The 24,305-nt window shown below is 44.4% G+C and overlaps 1 protein-coding gene across 1 annotated transcript in view; it reads right to left on the bottom strand.

Annotated features, from left to right (window-relative positions):
• Window positions 1–2,435: 2,435 nt before the first annotated feature.
• las1l (LAS1 like ribosome biogenesis factor) overlaps window positions 2,436–24,305 on the bottom strand; it is a 107,248-nt gene continuing 85,378 nt past the window's right edge. Inside the window, exon 13 of the mRNA XM_070882689.1 lies at window positions 2,436–3,009. Within this exon, the coding sequence (XP_070738790.1) occupies window positions 2,919–3,009 (91 nt within the window). The 3' untranslated portion in view covers window positions 2,436–2,918. The remainder of the gene's footprint in view (window positions 3,010–24,305) is intronic.

Genomic DNA, 24,305 nt, shown 5'->3' with positions numbered 1-24,305 from the left:
AATGATCAAAATGGAATACACCAATCAAGTGGGTTTGGGGGTAATATTAGCATAGATTGAGGATTAGTTAAAGGACAGAAAACAGAGCCGGAATAAACTGATCATTTTCGGGATGGCAGGGCATAACTAGTGGGGTCCGGAAGGATCAGTTCTTGGGCTTCAACTATTTACAATCTATTTCAATGACTTAGCTGAGGGGACAGAGTGTAATAGATCCAAGTTTGCTGATGATATAAAGCTAGGTGAGAAAGTAAGCTGTGAGGAGGCTGCAAATGGATATAGACTGGTCAAGTGCTCCAGTTAAGTGCTTGGACAAGGTGGCAGATGGAGTATAAATATGGGGAAGTTTGAACGGTTCTACTTTGGTAGGAAGAATGGAAAGGCTTTTTTTTTTTAATTTAAAAGGTGAGACCCTATAAATGATGGTATTCAGAGAGATTTGGGCGTTCTTGTACCACAAAGTTAACATGCAGGTACAGCAAGCAGTTCGGAAGTCAAATAGTATGTTGCCCTTTATTGCAAGGGGGTTGGAGTACAAGAGTATAGGAGTCTTACTGCAGTTATATAATGCTTTGGTGAGAAAACACTGAGTAACGTGTAGTTTAGGTCTCCTTACCCAAGGAAGGATATACTTGCCTTTGAGGGGATGCAACAAAGGTTCACTAGATTAATTCCTGGGATGAGTGGGCTGTCCTGAGGAGAGACGGAGTAGAATGGGCCTATATTTATTATTAAATATAAATATTCTATTTTTTTTTATTTAATGTTTTATGTTAAAGGTGCTATATAAATAAAAGTTATCTCATTTTCTGGGGTTTAGAAGAATGAGGTGATCGCATTGAAATGTCTAAAATTCTGAAGAGGGCTTGACAGGGTAGATGCTGAGAGGCTCTTTTCCCTGGCTGGAGTGTCTAGAACTAGGGGTCATAGTCTCAGGTTAAGGGGTCAGCCATTTAGGACTGAGATGAGGAGACATTTCTTCACTCAGATAGTTGTGAATCTTTGGAATTCTCTACTCCAGAGGGCTGTGGATGCTGAGTCGTTGAGTATATTCAAGACTGAAATCGCTAGTTCTTGGGCATAAAGGGAATCAAGGGATATGCAGAGAAAGTGGAGTTGATGTAGAAGTTCAGCCGTGATCTTACTGAATGATGGGAGTCATATGGCCTACTCCTGCTCCTATTTTTTATGTTATGCAGCTTGACCAGAGCACAATACAGTTAGTTATGATAGCCTCAGAATTGTATTCAATTGAGTAGACATGGCTCAGCTTTTGTTGATTGCTGCTCTGCAAAGACTGGACATCCTGAGTGTTAAGTCTACAAATATTCATATCTCAGCCTCATCCCTACCTAGTTCATTGTGTATCTCCCATCCTTGGGTGTAATAGCTGGTGTGGATTTTCATCTGTTATCGTTCTGATTTGTAAATTTTGAAAATGAAACTGCTTATTCAGTTTAACATCTGTGACATTGCTTCCGAGTCCAGCATATTCTGTAGATTAAAAATGATAGGGGCCCAGCTCTGATCCCTGAGCCACCAAGTACAGTGTGAGGATTTCCAATGTCAATTTGGGATGTCACAGCCTCAAATACCTCAAGAGGTTGGTCAGGTAAAACTCTCCCTTCTGAAAGAATGTTGACTGCCATTTAACAAGGTAGTTTTCATATAGGCGATGAAAAACATTTTCCTAATTGATTCCATGAATTTGCCAATTAAAACTAAGAGATTGATAGTTTGGGCACTTTTCATGGAAGTAGGCAGCCAAGTGCCTTATTTTCAACCCGGAGGATCCTACCCTGGATGCACTTTTTCCCTCCCCTTCCCCCCCATAATGTCCATCAACAATTTAGGGATTCCATGCAGTGTCTCAGCATCCTCGGGAACTTCTCATTCTCCCCTCTCACGGCTTTTAGTTTTAAGCATGTTTATTATCTCATTTCACATGACTTTGAAGCCAGTTATAGAATAGTCTATGATGGCATGCTATTAGGCTGTCTTGTAGCGAATACTCCCAGGAAGTAATCATTTAACATGTTAACTTTTTCTTATTCACCCTCAGTTTTTCACCAGCAGAGCTCTGCACTCTAGCAATGATCCCACTTCTTGCCTCAATCCTGCACTTTTTCTGGTTAGCAACCCTAAATTGGCTGGGGCATCAATGCATTTTGGTAGCAATAATCTGGTTGTGTTCTACCTTATACACATTAGATTTGCAATTTTCTCAGAGGGAAAGAAAAAGGCAAGGGTGAATCCATACCAGCTAGAGCCATGGGAAGAGAAGATAAAACTCAAAACAAGCATTGTTTGATAAAAAAATAAATAAAGCATTATCAAAGAAAAGGAGGAGCTGTTGTCAGACAGATGAGAAATGAGCATGAGGGAAGAACAATGAAAGACCGAACCATAATCAAAAAAAAAACATTGGGACTGAGTTAGCTGTCAGGATTTATTTTTGCAATATGAAAAAAATATGGTCTCCACCTACCAGTTTACATGCATATAATATTACAGAATTCTATAAACACAAATATGATTGAGTATATGAAAGGAATCTCAACATTTAGTTTTAAGAAAACTAGCTTTAGGGCAGACTGTAACCAGTAAAATATTTCATTCTACCCAGATTGTCAATTCAAAGCCTGGGGCTGCCTGCAATGCCGATCTTTATTTTGAGAGCCCATCATAAACGAACTGTATGGACTTTGAAAGAAATGGTAAATATTGGAAATATACAGCAGGGCTGTCAGCATCAGAAAAAAGGGAGGCAAGTTTGGGTTTGGTGTGGAGAGCCTTCAACAAGTGGCCGGTTATCAGATATACCCATGTGCAACGACAGGTGCACCCACAAACCTGAATAAGGGAGGGGAAAGAGAGGTCTAGAAAAGGGAAAAATTTTAAAAATAAAGTTTTCTTCTCTAGAACAATTTCAATCCAGCTTTCAGTCTGTGCAGGTCACTCTGAGTCCACCATAAACCTTCTGAGTCTGCACAAGGTAATCCTGTGGTGCTGCAAGGGAAAACAAAGAGTTATTTTTAATAAGAGGCAAATACAGCTAAAAGGTTTGCAAACAGAAAAGCAGGTTAAAGGGTAGCATACATGACTAACCACCCATGGCGAACTAAAGAAATAAAGGACGGTATCCAATTAAAAACAAGGACATACAATACAAAGTGGCCAAAACTAGTGGGAGGACAGAAGACTGGGAAGCTTTTAAAAGCCAATAAAGAACGACTAAAAAAAATGATTAAGAAAGGGACAATAGACTATGAAAGTAAAGTAGCGCAAAACATAAAAACACCAAGAGTTTCTATAGGTATATAATAAGGAAAAGGGTGCCTAAAGTAAATGTTGGGTGACGAGACCGGGGAATTAGTAATGGGGAACATGGAGATGGCAAAAACTCTGAACAAATATTTTGTATCAGTCTTTACGGTAGAGGACACTAACAGTATTCTGACAGTGGATAATTGAGGGGCTATAGGGGGGAGGAACTTAACACAATCACAATTACAAAGGAGGAGGTACTTATTGTGTTCCTAACACAGATGAGACTGCACACAGGGAGGTTAAAGTAACATTGACCTCAGTCTTTATTAAGACACTCCAGAGTGAGGAACAGGCCTTAGGGGCCGGCTTATATACAGTGCTCCCAAGGGATCCTGGGATCCCTTGGGACTTCAGGGGATGCGCTCCCTGGTGGCGGAACATGGGAGTGCATGCTTTACAGATACACAACATCACTCCTCCCCCAAAGTCAAAGTGAAAACTATTTACAAGGTGAGGCGGTTGGGAGCCTTTCTTTCCCTGGTGGACCTCCTCGGTACAAATGTCTGTTCTGGTGTGTTGGCTGTGCCCTCGCTGGGCTGGCGTGTTGTTGGCCCTGCAGGACTGCTGGGTGAGCCTGGCCTTGCTGGGCTGTTGGGCGTGATGGGTTCAACTTCCAGCTCCGGGGTGGTGTCGTTGATCCTTTGGGTGTGTTGTGGGCTCGTAAAAGGTGGTGTCTGCTGTGGGTTGTTCAGGGCAGTCTGTGAACCACAGCCTCGTTTGGTCCAGGTGCTTTCTGCAAATTTGTCCATTGTCTAGTTTGATTACAAACACCCTATTCCCTTCTTTAGCTATCACCGTGCCCAGGATCCACTTGGGACCATGTCCATAGATTACCACATACACAGGGTCATTCAGATCTAATTTCCCGTGACACAGTGGCGCGACCATCGTTTACATTTTGTTGCTGCTGCCTGCTCTCTACCTGATCATGCAGGTTGGGGTGAACCAGCGAGAGTCTGGTTTTAAGTGTCCTTTTCATGAGTAGCTCATCCGGGGGCACCCCTGTGAGTGAGTGGGATCTCGTGCGGTAGCTGAGCAGTACTCGGGACAGGCGGGTTTGGAGTGAGCCTTCTGTGACTCGTTTAAGGCTCTGTTTGATGGTTTGTACTGCCCGCTCTGCCTGCCCATTGGATGCTGGTTTAAATGGGGCCGAGGTTACATGTTTGATCCCATTGTGGGTCATGAATTCTTTAAATTCGGCACTGGTAAAACATGGCCTGTTGTCACTGACCATTATGTCAGGCAGGCCGTGGGTGGCAAACATGGCCCTCAGGCTTTCAATGGTGGCGGTGGCGGTGCTTCCCGACATTATTTCACATTCAATCCATTTTGAAAAAGCATCCACCACCACCAGGAACATATTACTGAGAAACGGGCCCGCATAGTCGACATGGATCCTTGACCATGGTCTGGAGGGCCAGGACCACAAACTTAGTGATGCCTCTCTGGGCGCGTTGCTCAACTGAGCAGACACGCTGCATTGCCGTACACAGGACTCTAAGTCAGAGTCGATACCGGGCCACCACACGTGGGATCTGGCTATCGCTTTCATCATTACTATACCCGGGTGTGCGCCGTGGAGATCGAGATGAAAGTCTCCCTGCTCTTTTTGGGTAGCACTACGCGATTACCCCACAACAGGCAGTCTGCCTGAATGGACAGCTCGTCCTTTCGCCGCTGGAACAGCTTGATTAGCTCTTGCATTTTAACGGGGATGCTGGCCCAGCTCCCATGCAGTACACAGTTTTTTACTAGGGACAGCAGAGGATCTTGGCTGGTCCAAGTCCTAATCTGGCGGGCCGTGACAGGTGATTTATCATTTTCAAACGCTTCCATGACCATCAACAAGTCTGCGGGCTGCGCCACCATCAACAAGTTAGCAGGCTGCGCCATTTCCACCCCCGTGGTGGGCAATGGTGGCCGACTGAGAGCATCCGCACAGTTCTCAGTGCTTGGCCTGTGGCGGATGATATAATTATACACTAATAGCGTGAGTGCCCACCTTTGTATGCGGGCTGAGGCATTAGTATTTATCCCCTTGTTTTCAGCGAACAGGGATATGAGGGGCATGTGATCAGTTTCCAGCTCAAATTTGAGGCCAAACAGATACTGATGCATTTTCTTTACCCCGAACACACACGCTAATGCCTCTTTCTCAATCATGCTGGAGGCTCTCTCGGCCTTAGACAAGCTCCTGGAGGCATAGGCGACAGGTTGCAACTTCCCCACAACGTTAGCTTGTTGTAATACACACCTGACTCCGTACGACGACGCATCACATGCTAGCACAAATCTTTTACACGGGTTATACAATACAAGCAGCTTGTTGGAGCATAAAATGTTTCTGGCTTTCTCAAAAGTAATTACTTGGCTTTTTTTCCATACCCAGTTCTCACCTTTACGCAATAACACATATAGGGGCTCTAGGAGGGTGCTTAACCCCAGTAGGAAGTTACCAAAATAGTTGAGGAGTCCCAGGAACGACCACAGCTCCATGACGTTCTGTGCCCTGGGCGCGTTCCTGATAGCCTCTGTCTTGGCGTCTGTGGGTCGAATGCTGTCCGCCGCGATCTTTCTCCCCAAAAATTCCACTTCTGTTGCCATGAAGACGCATTTCGACCTCTTCAGCCGCAGCCCTACGCGATCCAATCGCTGGAGGACCTCCTCCAGGTTTTGTAGGTGCTCGACGGTGTCCCGACCCGTGACCAAATATTGTCCTGAAAAACCACCGTGCGTGGTATCGACTTGAGTAGGCTCTTCATGTTTCTCTGGAAGATCGCTGCAGCCAACCGAATTCCAAACGGGCATCTGTTGTCGATGAACAGTCCCTTGTGCGTGTTGATGCAGGTGAGGCCCTTCGAAGACTCCTCCAGCTCCTGCGTCATGTAGGCTGAAGTCAGGTCGAGCTTGGTGAATGTCTTGCCTCCTGCCAGCGTCGCAAATAGGTCGTCTGTTTAGGTAGCGGGTATTGGTCCTGTAGCGAGAAACGATTAAGAGTTACTTGATAATCGTCGCAAATCCTGACCGTGTCATCACTTTTGAGTACTGGAACAATCGGGCTGGCCCACTCGCTGAATTCCACTGGGGAGATGATGCCCTCACATTGCAGCCTGTCCAGCTCGATTTCCACGCTCTCTCATATCATGTGAGGTACCGCTCGCGCCTTGTGGTGAATTATGTCGTGCCCCTTGGACCAAGTGGATCCGCACCTTCGCCCCGGAAAAGTTTCCAATGCCTGGCTCAAAAAGGGAAGGAAATTTGTTAAGAACCTGGGCACATTAGGCCTCATCGACATGTGATAGCACTCGGATGTCATCCCAGTTCCAGCGGATTTTGCCCAGCCAGCTCCTTCCAAGCAGTGTGGGGCCATCGCCTGGGACAATGCAGAGTGGCAGTTCGTGCACCGTGCCCTCGTAGGTGACCTTGACCATGGCGCTGCCCAGGACAGTGATGAGCTCTTTGGTGTACGTTCTCAGTTTCGTGTGGATGGGGCTCAGGGCTGGTCTGAGTACCTTGTTGCACCACAGTCTCTCAAACATCTTTTTACTCATGATGGATTGGCTAGCTCCAGTATCCAGTTCCATGGCTATGGGTAAGCCAATCAATTTTACATTTAGCATTATAGGTGGACCTTTCGTCAAATGTGCGCACCCAATGTACTTCAGCATCTGCCTCCTCTCTCTGAGGCTCGAACTTGCTTTGATCCACCATGGACCGATCTTCCTCTGCCACGTGGTGGTTAGCAGGTTTTGCAGAGCTTGCAGCTCGTCTGCAAGCTCTCTGGAGGTGCCCCATTGTTCCACAGCTCTTGCAAACATACCCTTTGAAGCGGCATGAATGGAAGTCTCCACAATGCCAACAAGATGTGAATTGCCTTGCGTTCATCCTTTGTTGCGGACTCTGAGTCATCTGTGTCACCTGAGGCCTGCTGGCAGTTGCAGACTCGTGGTTTCTGCCCTGTACATTTCTGCTCGCAAACACAGTTCCAGTTAATTTATGAACATTGCTAGCACTTATGTGCTGAGAGATTTGTTTGGTGTTATCACTGGTGGACATAAACGCATGTACTATCGCAATGGCCTTACTGAGGGTTGGTGTCTCTACAGTCAAAAGTTTTCGTCGGGTGTTCTCGTGGCCAATGCCCAGTACAAAAAAGTCTCGGAGCATTTGCTCCAGGTAGCCATCACACTCACATTGTCCTGCAAGTCGCCTTAGCTCGGCGATGTAGCTCGCCACTTCCTGACCTTCAGATCACTGGCACGTGTAGAACCGATACCGCGCCATCAGCATGCTCTTCCTCGGGTTACGATGCTCCCGAATCAGTGTACACAGCTCCTCATACGACTTATCTGTGGGTTTCACCGGAGCCAGAAGATTCTTCATGAGGTTGTAGGTCGGTGCCCAGCAGACCATGAGGAGGATCGCTCTCCTTTTTGCAACACTTCCTTCTCCGTCCAGCTCGTTGGCTGCAAAGTACTGGTCTAGCCATTCGACATAGGCTTCCCAGTCCTCACCTTCCGAGAACTTTTCCAGGATGCCCACAGTTTGCTGCATCTTTGCGTTGGATTCGTATACTCGTCGCTGGTTATTGTGTTCCTAACACAGATGAGACTGCACACAGGGAGGTTATTAAAGTAATAGTCACCTCAGTCTTTATTAAGACACTCCAGAGTGAGGAACAGGCCTTAGGGGCCGGCTTATATACAGTGCTCCCAAGGGATGCTGGGATCCCTTGGGACTTCAAAGGATGCGCTCCCTGGTGGCGGAACATGAGAGTGCATGCTTTACAGATACACAACAGTACTCAGTAAGATAATGGAACTAAAGGCAGATAAATCCCCTGGACCTGATGGCTTGCATCCTAGGGTCTTAAGAGAAGTAGTGGCAGGGATTGTGGATACATTGGTTGTAATTTACCAAAATTTTGAGGTCCCAGCAGATTGGAAAACTGCAAATGAAACGCCCCTATTTAAAAAAGGAAGCAGACAAAAAGCAGGAAACTATCGACCAGTTAGCCTAACATCTGTGGTTGGGAAAATGTTGGAGTCCATTATTGAAGAAGCAGTAGCAGGACATTTGGAAAAGCAAAATTCGGTCAGGCAGAGTCAACATAGATTTATGAAGGGGAAGTCATGTTTGACAAATTTGGTGCAGTTCTTTGAGGATGTAACGAACAGGATGGATAAAGGGGAACCAGTGGATGTGGTGTATTTGGACTTCCAGAAGGCATTTGACAAGGTGCCACATAAAAGGTTACTGCACAAGATAAAAGTTCACAGGGTTGGGGGTAATATATTAGCATGGATAGAGGATTGGCTAACTAACAGAGAACAGAGAGTTGGGATAATTGGTTAATTCTATGGTTGGCAACCAGTAACTAGTGGGGTGCCACAGGGATCAGTGCTGGGACCCCAACTATTTACAATCTATATTAACGACTTGGAAGAAGGGACTGAGTGTAACATAGCCAAGTTTGCTGATGATACAAAGATGGGAGGAAAAGCAATGTGTGAGGACACAAAAAATCTGCAAAAGGACATAAACAGGCTAAGTGAGTGGGTAAAAATTTGGCAGATGGAGTACAATGTTGGAAAGTGTGAGGTCATGCACTTTGGCAGAAAAAAATCAAAGAGCAAGTTATTATTTAAATGGAGAAAGATTGCAAAGTGCTGCACTACAGCAGGACCTGGGGGTACTTGTGCATGAAACACAAAAGGATAGCATGCAGGTACAGCAAGTGATCAGGAAGGCCAATGGTATCTTGGCCTTTATTGCAAAGGGGATGGAGTATAAAAGCAGGGAAGTCTTACTACAACTATATAAGGTATTGGTGAGGCCACACCTGGAATACTGCATGCAGTTTTGGTTTCCATATTTACGAAAGGATATACTTGCTTTGGAAACAGTTCAGAGAAGGTTCACTAGGTTGATTCCGGGGATGAGGTGGTTGACTTATGAGGAAAGGTTGAGTAGGTTGGGCCTCTACTCATTGGAATTCAGGTAATCTTATCAAGACTTATAAGATTATGAATGGGCTTGATAGGGTGGATGCAGAGAGGATGTTTCCACTGATGGGGGAAGACTCGAACTAGAGGGCACAATCTTAGAATAAGGGGCCGCCCATTTAAAACAGAAATGAGAAATTTCTTCTCTCAGAGGGTTGTGAATCTGTGGAATTCGCTGCCTCAGAGAGCTGTGGAAGCTGGGACACTGAATAAATTTAAGACAGAAATAGACGGTTTCTTAATCGATAAGGGGATATGGGGAACGGGTGGGGAAGTGGAGCTGAGTCCATGATCAGATCAGTCATGATCTTATTGAATGGCGGAGCAGGCTTGAGGGGCCGTATGGCCTACTCCTGTTCCTATTTCTTATGTTCTTATGCATACAGATCAGAAGACCACAGCTTTACTCCCAGTCCAAGCGGACTTAGCTGATCTCAGTTACAAGCAGCACCTCAGGAGTAAGGAAGAAATGGGGGTTTTAAAAAAATAATTGGCCAGGTTCCCACTTGCAATCTAGTGACTTCTAATGGAAAGTGAAACTGTGTGGCATTAAGGCAAAGACAGGATGAGGCTCAGCTCCGATTGCCCAAATGGTCGAATGGTATGTCTACATGTGCTGTCTCGGCTTCTGCTTGGATGGGTGCCTGAACCATAGCCTAAGCAAGAATCAGCTTTCAGGACAGGAGGGGAGGCAATTGGTATGTTAAAAATAGGTACAACTCCAAGGGAAGTATGGTGGTGTTCCCCAGGGGTCAGTATTAGGACCACTGCTCTTTTTGATATATATTAATGACCTGATTTGGGAATACAGGATATCATTTCAAAGTTTGCAGAAGACACAAAACTCGGAAAAGTAGTAAACAATGAGGTGGATAGTAACCGACCTCAGGAGGATATAGGTAGGCTGGTGAAATGGGTGGGCACGTGACAGATGAAATTTAACGCAGAGAAGTGTCAAGTGATACATTTTGGTAGGAAGAATGAAGAGAGGCAACTAAATGGTACAATTTTAACGAGGGTGCAGGAACAGAGAGACCTGGGGGTGTATATACACAAATCTTTGAAGGTGGCAGGACAAGTTAAGACTGTTAAAAAAGTATATGGGATGCTTGACTTTATTAATAGAGGCACAGAGTACAAAAGCAAGGAAGTAGTGCTAAACCTATCTAAAACACTAGTTAGACATCAACTGGAGTATTGTATTCAATCCTGGACACCACACTATAGAAAGGATGTCAAGTCCTCAGAGAGGGTACAGAAGAGATTTGCTGGAATGGTACCAGGGATGAGGGGCTTCAGTTATGGAGACAGACTGGAGAAGCTCGGCTTGTTCTCCTTAGAGCAGAGAAGGTTAAGAGGAGATTTGATAGGAGGTTTTCAAAATCACGAACGGTTTTGATAGAGTAAATAAGAAGAAGCCGTTTCCAGTGGCAGAAGGGTGGTAACCACAGGACACAGATTTAAGGTGATTGGCAAATGAACCAGAGGCGACATGAGGATTAAAAAAAAATAAACGCAGGGAGTTGTGATCTGGAATACAATGCCTATAAGGGTGGTGGAAGCAGATTCAGGTAACTTTCAAAAGGGAATTGGATATACATGAAGGGAACAAATTTACAGGGCTATAGGGAAAGAGCAGAGGACTGGGACTAATTGGATAGTTCAAAGAGCTGCCGCAGGCACGATGGGCCGAATGACCTCCTTCTATGCTGTATCACTCTATGATTCTAGGTACATCCAATCATGAAGGATTAAAATGCAGTAAAGCTTACAGTAGCTGGCTAAAATCCATCTTTTACTGTCACAGTAAATCTTCGTATTTGAGGTACAGGTCACTATTCCCAACAAGGTTTAGGATCGAGGCAAGTGGCCGATTCAGAGTTACCCTCACTGACTGAAGGCTGGATGCCAGAACAGCCCAGCTGACTCCAATGAACAGCCTGTCGTTCCTGACCATCAGAAAAGGTCAGCTGGAGCCCAGAAACACAAATATCATCACTCACTGGCAGACTAAATATAAACATGCATTGAATTTTCCCCAGGCCCATCAGCTCAGTCTCCACAAAAGCAAAATACTGCGGATGCTGGAATCTGAAATAAAAACAGAAAGTGCTAGAAATCTCAGCGGGTCAGGCAGCAGAGCTAACGTTTCGTGTCGATGACCCTTCGTCAGAACTGGTGACTGGTTTAATACAAAAAGCAAAATATTGCAGATGCTGGAATCTTTTACTGGCCCGTTCTGACGAAGGGTCATCGACACGAAACGTTAGCTCTGCTTCTCTCCACAGATGCTGCCTGACCCGCTGAGATTTCCAGCATTTCCTGTTTTTAGCTCAATCTCCACTATGGGACTTTCAGAGGCTCTTGCCATAAGTGGCACCCAAGGCATGACATGAGAAAGACATCAGTGAAATGAGAGATCTTCTCCACGAAGATTTCTTCGGCTGAATCAAGATCCTACGACACCCTCTGGGACATGTCTGTGCAGCACAAACTGCCACAATGGATATGGTGTTCTGGAACACAGACTTATGCCTCTGAGCAATATTACTCTTCATGTCATCAAAAACAAAAAGCTTGCACAAGGCCACCCACTTCCAAGGGAACAATGGAAGTGGACCTACACAACTTCAGTGTCTGGGGCCGAGAATGCTAGGTCAAAAGTACTCCACTGCACATACTGCACTCTTTAAAAAAACTGCTTACATTCCCCTGATTCGGTCAGATAAGTGCTGGTGGAAATATAGTGACAATAACAGATTCCAGCACACATTCTGGTCTTGTCCCATGTCTTTCTGGGCAGAGATCTAGTAGGCCACCAAAGCCATTACCATCCCTCTAGACTCAATTACTTACCCACTAAGTCTACTGATGTCAGACAAGCAATCCAGCCAATCATAGGCATACCCAGCTTAGCACAATCACAGCACTTTTAAGATCCACTCCAGGGATGAGCACACAATTTAGGCAACACAGACTTCCCCCCCCCCCACCACCCTGTGGGAAGTTTTTGCAGTATTAAGGAATGCTGCATTGTCAGAGGTACCTGCTTTTGGATGAAACAGTAAACTCAGGTCCCGTCTACCTGTTCAAGCGGCTGCAAAATCTGGTATTATTTGAAGAACAGCTGTGGAAATTTCCTGGTATCCTGGTTCAATCAACACCTCCAAAACAACAGATTAACTCATTTATCCAAGTAAGTTGTTTATTAGACCTTGTGTGAAAATTGGCTGCTGTTTGCATTTGCCTATAAGACAAGTGACTACACTTCAAAAGCAATTCATTGGCTATGAAGTGCTTTCCAAGACATCCCGAGGACACAAATGGCACTATATAAATGCAACAACTTGCATTTACTTCCCCCTCCTCCAGGAAACATATTTACAGGGTCCTCTCCTCAGCTAAACTAATTAAAAGGTTCATTTTTTGTGGAATGTCATTTTTGGTCACGTAATCTAACCAAATAGAATTAAATATCGTGTGACGAGTATTACAAGTTTCCAGTAACATTTCACCTTTTCTCGACATCACTGTTCCCTTTTTTGGTTTCTCCCACACAATACTGTACGTGTTTTTCTATGAAAGAAACTCCCATTTCACTAATAGCAGCATCAGAAACATGTCACTTCCACTCCGATAAACTGCCTCATCATTGCCTAACGCAAAGCCAAACTACTTCCAATGTAAACTCTCTGGTGTTTTAGTATTACTCTTCACCTCAAGAAATATCCTATAATATAAAAAGTTAATGTTACCAAATTGTTATTCAAACCATTCTTGAACAATCTGTTTAATCCTCTTTTTTGCCAATGTTCTCTGTTCTTCACCTGAATGCACTGGTTATGCTCCAATATCTTGCTCTATTTGCACAAACTCAACATTGAGTGTCAGCTCCATCCTGCTCTCGTAATATCCACACACATGCACACTTGCCAGAAGTCATAGGATATCAGTACACTAATCAATTACCCCCTACCTACACCCTCAGCCCAAGGAACGAAAGAAAAATTATAGCATCCCAATTGCTAATCCAGCTGAGATCAGCTCCAGTAGCATAGGAACCAAACCATAGAACCTTCTGTTCTGTATGGCCCACAACTACACTGGGTTATCTGTGGATTTTGGTTTTTAAAATTAAATAAAGCACCTTTAGTATTGCTAGACTCGTGATTTTGGTAATGGGGAGATATAGGCTGCTGGTGGAAAATGTGAATCACAGAATTATATAGCACAGAAATGGACATTTAACCCATCACATGTCTGCGCCTGTATTTTTCTCCACATCTGCAAGCCAGTCTATTCCCACGCGTCTACTTGCTCCCCATAATCTCCAGCAGGATTTTTCAAGCAGGATCACAGCTTGCATGTCATCGTGGAGCAGGCGAAGAATGGTGACAAACTTTTGAGGGCAGCTAAATCTGAGGAGGACACTCCATAGTCCCTCACGGTTGAATGTGTCGAAGGTTTTTGTGAGGTCAAAGAAGGCCATGTACAAAGGTTTGTGCTATTCCCTGCATTTCTCTTGTATCTGCTGCGCGGTGAAGATCATGTCCATTATGCCCCTAAGCGGGCGGAATCCGCATTGTGACTCTAGGAGGAGCTCTTCAGCCACAGGGAGAAGGCGATTCAAGAGGATTCTTGCGATGACTTTCCCGGTGGTCGACAGCAGGGAGATTCCTCTGCAATTACCACAGTCGGACTTGTCACCTTTCTTGAAGATGGTCACGATTACAGCGTCTCCGAGATCTCCTGGCACGATCTCCTTTTTCTAGATAAGAAAGATGAGGTCATGAATCCACGCCAGCAGTGCTTCTCGCCATGTTTTAGTGCTTCGGCGGGGATTCCATCTGCTTCTGATGACTTTTGTTCTTCAGTTGTCGGATGGCCTTTTCAACCTCGTGCCGGGCTGGGGTTATGCTGAGATGGTAGTGGGTGGCATGCTATGGGATGAAGTTGAGGACACTTACGTCGAAGACAGATTCTCGGTTAAGGAGATCCTCGAAGTGCTCCTTCCAGCTGGTACTGACTGCCTCTCTGTCCTTGATGAGCACCTCTCTGTCCTTGATGAGCACCTCTCCGTTCTTGGCCAGTAGTGGGGTAGGGCCTTGGGTGCTTGGGCCGTAGGTGGTCTTGATTGCACTGAAGAATCCACGCACGTCATGGTTGTTGGCTAGCTGCTGGATTTCTTGAGCTTTCTCCACCAACCATCTGAATTAGGTGGTGGTCTGTCCAGCAGTCGTCAGCTCCCATCATGACGTGCGCGGGTGATGCACACGTCTTTGCGGTTCCTCGCTCGGACGATGATGTAGTCTAGCAGATTGCCAGTGCTTGGAGCGAGGGTGTTGCCATGAAGCTTTATATTTGTCCTTCTGTGATCCTCACCAATGACGCTTGTGTCTGCGTACACTCGGAGGCCGAACTCCAAGCCATCGTCAACATCTCCACCGAGGCATATGAGAGCATAGGCCTTACACTAAACATCCGTAAGACAAAGATCCTCCACCAATCTGCCCCTGCCACACAGCACTGCCCCCCGGTTATCAAAAGCCACGACGAGGCCTTGGACAACGTGGACCATTTTCCATACCTCGGGAGCCTACCGTCAACAAGGGAAGACATCGACGACGAGGTACAATACCGCCTTCAGTGTTCCAGTGCAGCCTTCGGTCGCCTAAGGAAGAGAGTAAAATCCAGACCTCAAACCCGGCACCAAGTTCATGGTCTACAGAGTAGTGGTGATACCCGCCCTCCTATATGGCTCAGTGACATGGACTATGTATAGCAGGCACCTCAAAACACTGGAGAAGTACCACCAATGCTGCCTCCGCAAGATCCTGCAAATCCACTGGCAGGATATGCAAATCCACTGGCAGGATAGGCGCACCAACATCAGTGTCCTCGCTCCGGCCAACATTCCCAGCATCGAAGCACTAACCACGCTCGATCAGCTCCGCTGGACGGGTCACATCGTTCGCATGCCTGACACCAGACTCCCAAAACAAGCGCTCTACTTGGAGCTCCGACATAGCAAGCGAGTCCCAGGTGGGCAGAGGAAACGCTTCAAGGACACCCTCAAAGCCTCCTTTAAAAAAATGTAACATCCCCACCGACACCTGGGAATCCCTGACCCAAGACCGCCCAAAGTGGAGGAAAAACATCCAGGAAGGTGCTGAACACTTCGAGTCTCTTTGCCGAGAGCAAACTGAAGCCAAGTGTCGACAGCGGAAGGAGCGCTTGGCAATTGAGGTAACCCACCTACCCATTCTTCCAACCACTGTCTGCCCCACCTGTGACTGAGATTGTAGGTCCCGCATCGGACTCTTCAGTCACAGGTGAACTCATTTTTAGTGTGGAAGCAAGTCATCCTCGACCCCAAGGGATTGCCTATGATGATTTTCAAGCAACACTCCAATTTCTCTTTCAAAGATTTTATGGCTTCAACAACAAATTCCACATTTTTATCACTCTAAATCATTTTTTCTAGCCCCTTCCTCTTTAATTCTTTTTGTGTTATCTTATGTTTGTGCTGTCTCAGTGTTGTCTCTCCAATCAGTGTAACAATCTATCATCACAGGGTTCCAAGTTGCATTCACTACAAAGCAAACCATGTTTCATTTTGTCCTTGTACAAGACCCTGTTTAGGCATCAGTTGGAATATTGTCTCCTCACATGGTGGGGTTATTGAGATTTTGGAACGATTGCAGAGGAGGAAAGCAAGGTGGATTCCCAGGTTAAAACATGTTAAGCACCCAGGTAGGCTCAAAGATCTGGGTTCCTTGTACTTTAGAAAAGCACAGAGTTGGGGGTGATTTGATCGAGGATTATAAAATAATTGGGGGGGGCGGGGGTTGGTGATTTACATGGACCGATTCTTTCAATTGGATAGGTTAGGGAGGACCAGGATCACGCTTAGTTTTGCGAGGGCAGAACTAGGTTGGATGTTAGACAGTTCTACTCCCAGACAATAGTGGATCTGTGGAACAGGTTGCCGGATCATACACTGAACAATCGTACCCTGCATAAGACATCACAACTGTATGGGACAGGCTGGATGAACCAGTTGGTCTTTTCACATCTGTCATTTTCGTAAGTTTCTATTTATAAGAACATAAGAAATAGGAGCAGGAGTAGGCCATACGGCCCCTCGAGTCTGCTCCGCCATTCAATAAGATCATGGCTGATCTGATCATGGACTCAGCTCCACTTCCCTGCCCGCTCCCCATAACCCTTTATCGATTAAGAAACAGTCTATTTCTGTCTTAAATTTATTCAATGTCCCAGCTTCCACAGCTCTCTGAGGCAGTGAATTCCACAGATTCATAACCCTCAGAGAGAAAAAATTTCTCCTCATCTCAGTTTTAAATGGGTGACCTCTTATTCTAAGATCGTGCCCTCTAGTTCTAGTCTCCCCCATCAGTGGAAACATTCTCTCTGCATCCACCTTGTCAAGCCCCCTCATATTCTTATCCATCTCGATAAGATCACCTCTCAGTCTTCTCAATTCCAATGAGTAGAGGCCCAACCTACTCAACCTTTCCTCATAAGTCAACCCCCTCATCCCCAGAATCAACCTAGTGAACCTCCTCTGAACTGCCTCCAAAGCAAGTATATCCTTTCGTAAATATGGAAACCAAAACTGCACGCAGTATTCCAGGTGTGGCCTCACCAATACCTTATATAGCTGCTTTTATACTCCATCCCCTTTGCAATAAAGACCAAGATACCAGTGTCCATCCTGATCACTTGCTGTACCTGCATACAATCTTTTTGTGTTTCATGCACAGGTACCCCCAGGTCCCGCTGCACTGTGGCACTTTGTAATCTTTCTCCATTTAAATAATAACTTGCTCTTTGATTTTTCTGCCAAAGTGCATGACCTCACTTTCCAACATTGTACTCCATCTGCCAAATTTTTGCCCCCTCACTTAGTCTATCTATATCCTTTTGCAGATTTTTTTGTGTCTTCACACATTGCTTTTCCTCCCATCTTTGTATCGTCAGCAAACTTGGCTATGTTACGCTCAGTCCCTTCTTCCAAGTCGTTAATATAGATTGTAAATAGTTGGGGTCCCAGCACTGATCCCTGTGGCACCCCACTAGTTACTGGTTGCCAACCAGAGAATGAACCATTTATCCCGACTCTCTGTTCTCGGTGAGTTAGCCAATCCTCTATCTATGCTAATATATTTCTCCCAACCCCGTGAACTTTTATCTTGTGCAGTAACCTTTTATGTGGCACCTTGTCAAATGCCTTCTGGAAGTCTAAGTACACCACATCCACTGGTTCCCCTTTATCCACCCTGTCCGTTAAATCCTTAAAGAGCTCCAGCAAATGTGTCAAACATAACTTCCCCTTCATAAATCCTGACCAAATTTTGCTTTTCCAAATGTCCTGCTACTGCTTCTTTAATAATGGACTCCAACATTTTCCCAATCACAGATGTTAGGCTAACTGGTCTTTAGTTTCCTGCTTTTTGTCTGCCTCCTTTTTTAAATCGGGGCGTTACATTTGCAGTTTTCCAATCTGCTGGAACCTCTCCAGAATCCAGGGAATTTTGGTCAATTACAACCAATGCATTCACAATCCCTGCCGCTACTTCTCTTAAGACCCTAGGATGCAAGTCATCAGGTCCAGGGGATTTATTTGCCTTTAGTCTCATTATCTTACTGATTACCACCTCCTTAGTGATTGTGATTGTGTTAAGTTCCTCCCCCCCACCTATAGCCCCTCGACTATCCACTGTTGGAATATTGTTACTGTCCTCTACCGTAAAGACTGATACAAAATAAGAACATAAGAACATAAGAATTAGGAACAGGAGTAGGCCATCTAGCCCCTCGAGCCTGCTCCGCCATTCAATAAGATCATGGCTGATCTGGCCGTGGACTCAGCTCCACTTACCGGCCCGCTCCCCATAACCCTTAATTCCCTTATTGGTTAAAAATCTATCCAGCTGTGGCTTGAATATATTCAATGAGCTAGCCTCAACTGCTTCCTTGGGCAGAGAATTCCACAGATTCACAACCCTCTGGGAGAAGAAATTCCTTCTCAACTCGGTTTTAAATTGGCTCCACCGTATTTTGAGGCTGTGCCCCCTAGTTCTAGTCTCCCCGACCAGTGGAAACAACCTCTCCGCCTCTATCTTGTCTATCCCTTTCATTATTTTAAATGTTTCTATAAGATCACCCCTCATCCTTCTGAACTCCAACGAGTAAAGACCCATCTACTCAATCTATCATCATAAGGTAACCCCCTCATCTCTGGAATCAGCCTAGTGAATCGTCTCTGTACCCCCTCCAAAGCCAGTATATCCTTCCTTAAGTAAGGTGACCAAAACTGCACGCAGTACTCCAGGTGCGGCCTTACCAATACCCTATACAGTTGCAGCAGGACCTCCCTGCTTTTGTACTCCATCCCTCTCGCAATGAAGGCCAACATTCCATTCGCCTTCCTGATTACCTGCTGCACCTGCAAACTAACTTTTTGGCCCCCAGGTCCCTCTGCACCTCAGCATGTTGTAATTTCTCCCCATTCAAATAATATTCCCTTTTACTGTTTTTTTTTCCAAGGTGGATGACCTCACACTTTCCGACATTGTATTCCAATCTGCCAAACCTTAGCCCATTCGCTTAACCTATCTAAATCTCTTTGCAGCCTCTCTGTGTCCTCTACACAACCCGCTTTCCCACTAATCTTTGTGTCATCTGAAAATTTTGTTACACTACACTCTGTCCCCTCTTCCAGGTCATCTATGTATATTGTAAACAGTTGTGGTCCCAGCACCGATCCCTGTGGCACACCACTAACCACCGATTTCCAACCCGAAAAGGACCCATTTATCCCGACTCTCTGCTTTCGGTTCGCCAGCCAATTCTCTATCCATGCTAATACATGTCCTCTGACTCCGCATACCTCTATCTTCTGCAGTAACCTTTTGTGTGGCACCTTATCGAATGCCTTTTGGAAATCTAAATACACATCCATCGGTACACCTCTATCCACCATGCTCGTTATATCCTCAAAGAATTCCAGTAAATTAGTTAAACATGATTTCCCCTTCATGAATCCATGCTGCGTCTGCTTGATTGCACTATTCCTATCTAGATGTCCCGCTATTTCTTCCTTAATGATAGTTTCAAGCATTTTCCCCACTACAGATGTTAAACTAACTGGCCTATAGTTACCTGCCTTTTGTCTGCCCCCTTTTTTAAACAGAGGCGTTACATTAGCTGCTTTCCAATCCGCTGGTACCTCCCCAGAGTCCAGAGAATTTTGGAAGATTATAACGAATGCATCTGCTATAACTTCCGCCATCTCTTTTAATATCCTGGGATGCATTTCATCAGGACCAGGGGACTTGTCTACCTTGAGTCCCATTCGCCTGTCCAGCACTACCTCCCTAGTGATAGTGATTGTCTCAAGGTCCTCCCTTCCCACATTCCTGTGACCAGCAATTTTTGGCATGGTTTTTGTGTCTTCCACTGTGAAGACCGAAGCAAAATAATTGTTTAAAGTCTCAGCCATTTCCACATTTCCCATTATTAAATCCCCCATCTCATCTTCTAAGGGACCAACATTTACTTTAGGCACCCTTTTCCTTTTTATATACCTATAGAAATTCTTGGTGTGTTATGTTTTGCGCTACTTTACTTTTATAGTCTATCGTACCTTTCTTAATAATTTTTTTTAGTCGTTCTTTATTGGCTTTTAAAAGCTTCCCAGTCTTCTGTCCTTACACTAGTTTTGGCCACTTTGTATGTCCTTGTACAGCCCTATTATTACCTCATGGGATTTGTGTTCTATCCATTTGACTAGAACCCTCAAGATCTGGTTAACTTTCCTTACTCTGCTGCATATTGTGATGTTGGTTTCACAGATTCTTCTCCTGAGTTATGTCCTGTAATCTACTTTATATTCCCATTGCACATCTCCCTTCCCTAGTCTCATATCCTTGCACTTGCTCAAATTTGCCCACCTTCAACCCACCTTCCTAACCTATCCAGATCTCTTTGCATTAAAAAAAACATTTTGCATCTTTCATATCCTTAGGACATCACAAAACAATTCACGACCAATAAATTACTTTTGATCTGTAGTCACTTGCACTTATGCAATATGCACATAACAAGGTCCCACAAACAGCAAAGATAAAATGACTAGAAAATCTGTTTTCGCTGACTTAGAAAAGGGATGAATGTTGGTCTAGACACCAAGAGAATTCTGTACTCTTCTCTGAAATGGTCTCACGGGATCTTTTACATCCACCTGAACATGTAGACAAGATCTCAATTTTTTTTTTTAAATTGTTCATGGGATGTGGACGTCACTGGCAAGGCCAGCATTTATTGGCCATTCTTGAGAAGGTGGTGGTGAGCTGCCTTCTTGAACCACTGCAGTCTGTGTGATGAAGGTTTTAGTGTACTTCTTTGTGGAGGTTTGGTACAACTTAGTGGCTTGTTAGGCCATTTCAGAGGGCAGTTAAGAGTCAACCACATTGCTGTGGGTCTGGAGTCACATGTAGGCCAGACCAGGTAAGGACGGCAGATTTCCTTCCCTAAAGGACATTAGTGAACCAGATGGGTTTTTGCAACAATCCGGTAGTGTCATGGTCACCATTATTGATACTAACTATTTATTCCAGATTTATTTAATTAACTTCATTTAAATTCCCCAGCTACCGTGGTGGAATTTGAACTCATGTCTCTGGATCATTCGTCCAGGCCTCTGGATTACTAGTCCAGTAACCACTATGCTACCGTACCCGTGTCACCTCAAAAGACAACACTTCTGACAATGTAGCACTCCTTCAGTGCTGCACTAAAGTAGCAGCCTAGATAATGGGTTCAAGTTCTTCAAACAGTGATCTGCTGAAATGGGCATCCAGAAAGGGTAGCAGAGGCAAAAACCTTGTATTCATTTAATAAACAGCTGGATGCTTCCTTATCCATATATCTTGTGAAAGGATGTATCTATCACTTCTAAATAGTTTTATTTTGCAGTTCAATAGGTTTTACCCAGACACACAGAAAGTCAGCTTTGAAAATAAAATGTTTGCATCCCGTTGCAGTACAGAACATAAAGATATTGCTCTGGAGACACAGTTCACCAAACTGTCATGTACTTTCCAGAAGCCAGCAATCTTCTGAAAGACAGTTAAACGTCGTTAGGTGAATTTGAAGGAAGCAGCTGCTTCCGATATATCAGCATGACGTTTCCTATTCAATGTAAAATGTCAAGCGGAAGAAAAAAGCTTTAAATTCTTGTTCTGGTTTTACAAGGTGAAAAGTGGTGAGTTTTGACCATTCGATGACTGACACAGTCATCCCCTTCCTGCAGCAACAAACCCATCTCACCCATTGTTAAGTAATATTTTAAACTTTTCTTTGTACCCAATTTAATTTAGTATTTATTTTAAAAGTAATTTTCTCCCCACCTCTCTCAAAGGCAGTAACTCTTGCTGGTCTGATCCATGGTGCTTCCAGCCCTCTGATAGTACACCCAAGAAACCATTCTTCATACAAGAGTAAAACTTAACAAGTTATTTGACTAAGGAGGGTGGTAGAGCCAAGTTAGGTCCTGTCCTCACTCAACATCTACGCGTACACCTGTCACGGTCACGGATGAGGAGTGGGAACCCCGGCTGGGTTAAATGTAATGTTTCAACTGCTGCCCCAGCTGAGATAAGCTAACTCAAGAGCTTGAAACAAATCAGAATGCACCCCAGACCTTCCCAGTTTCCATGCCTCTATTTCACCGTAGGCAGTGCATTTATCAACTAAACTATAGAATGCGTGTAAAGAAAATAACTGAAGTACAGCTTCTTGTGAGGCCTGAAATATTAATAACATTTGTCATTAAAAACCCCCCAGAATTTTCATAAATTGCAGCCATACAAAATCCCATCCTCCAACCGTACCAGACTTTCTTTACCATTATAGAAATAAATGGGTATGATCTGATTGCCATTACAGAGACGTGGATGCAAGGCGACCAAGGCTGGGAATTAAATATTCAGGAGTATCTGCCATTTCGTACAGATAGGCAGAAAGGAAAAGGAGGTGGGGTAGCTCTGCTAATAAAGGATGAGATCGGTGCAGTAGTGAGAAATGATATTGACTCAGAAGATCAAGATGTAGAATCAGTTTGGGTGGAGATAAGAAATAAGAAGGGAAAGAAGTCACTGGTGGGAGTGGTGTATAGGCCCCTGAACAGTAGCCACTCTGTAACTCAGAGTATAAATCAAGAAATAATGGAGGCTTGTAAGAAAGGTAAAACAATAACCATGGGCGATTTTAAACTTCATATTGATTTGATAAATCAAATTGGCAAAGATAGCCTTGAGGAAGAGTTCATAGAGTGTATGCGGGATTTTTTTTGGAACAATACGTTGTGGAACCAACTGGGGAGCAGACTATTTTAGATTTGGTAATGTGTAACGAGTCTGAATTAATTAATGATCTTGTAGTGAAGAATCCTCTTGGGAAGAGTGATCATAACATGATAGAATTTCAAATTCAGTTTGAGGATGAGAAAACTAGGTCTCAAACTAGTGTCCTGAACTTAAATAAAGGTAATTACAAAGGTATGAAGACAGAGTTGGTTAAACTGGACTGGGAAATATATTAAAGGGTAAGACTGTAGAATAGCTGTGGCAAACATTTCATAACTCTCAGTAAAGACTTATTCCAGTGAGAAAAAAAGATGCCGAGAGAAGGATGAACCATCCCTGGCTAACTAAGGAAGTAAAGGATGGTATCAAATTGAAAACAAAGGCATACAATGTTGCGAAGGACAGTGAAAGGCCAAAGGATTGGGAAATTTTTAGAAACCAGCAAAAGACAACTAAAAAAATAATAACGACACAGAAGATAGCATATGAAAGTAAATTAGCAAGAAATACAAAGACAGACATTAAGAGCTTCTACAGGTATATAAAAAGGAAGTGAGTAGCTAAAGTAAATGTTGGCCCCTTAGAGGACGAGACTGGGAAACAGCAGAGACTTTGAAGAAATATTTTGTATCGGTCTTCACAGTAGAAGACACTAAAAACATCCCAATAATTGATAATTGAGGAGCTATTGCCGGGGAGGGGGGCGTGGGTGGGCGGCGGGAGTAATGTAAAATAATCACTATCACTAGAGATAAAGTACTAGGCAAACTAATGGGACTAAAGCTGGAAAAGTCCCCTGGACCTGATGGCCTGCATCCTAGTGTCTTAAAAGAAGTGGCTGCAGAGATAGTGGATGCATTGGTTGTAATCTACCAAAATTCCCTGAATTCTGGAGTGGTCCCAGCAAACTGGAAAACCACAAATGTAAAACCCCTATTTAAAAAAGGAGGGAGACAGAAAGCAGGAAACTATAGACCAGTTAGCCTAACATCTGTCGTTGGGAAAATGCTGGAGTCCATCATTAAGGAAGTAGTAGCAGGACATTTAGAAAATCATAATGCAGTCAAGCAGAGTCAGCGTGGTTTTCCGAAAGGGAAATCATGTTTGACAAATTTGCTGGAGTTCTTTGAGGATGTAACGAGCAGGGTGGATAATGTTGTGTATTTGGATTTCCAGAAAGCATTCAATAAGGTGCCACATAAAAGGTTACTGGACAAGATGAGAGCTCACGGGGTTGGGGATAATATATGCGCATGGATAGAGGGTTGGTTAACTAACAGAAAACAGAGAGTTGGGATAAATTGGTCATTTTCAGGTTGGCAAACTGTAACTAATGGGGTGCCATAGGGATCAGTGCTGGGGCCTCAACTATTTACAATTTATTAATGACTTGGATGAAGGGACCGAGTGTAACGTAGCCAAATTTGCTGATGATACAAAGATAGGTGGGAAAGCAAATTGAGAGGACAATGCAAAGAATCTACAAAGGGATATAGGCAGGCTTACTGAGTTGCCAAAAATTTGGCAGATGGACTATAATGTGGGAAAATGTGAGGTTATCCACTTTGGTAGGAAAAAT

This window comes from Pristiophorus japonicus, chromosome 6 (assembly GCF_044704955.1).
Source record: "Pristiophorus japonicus isolate sPriJap1 chromosome 6, sPriJap1.hap1, whole genome shotgun sequence".
Classification (NCBI taxonomy): Eukaryota; Metazoa; Chordata; class Chondrichthyes; family Pristiophoridae; genus Pristiophorus; species Pristiophorus japonicus.
The sequence above is the reverse complement of the archived record's forward strand: the minus strand, read 5'-3'. Positions and strand labels throughout refer to the sequence as shown.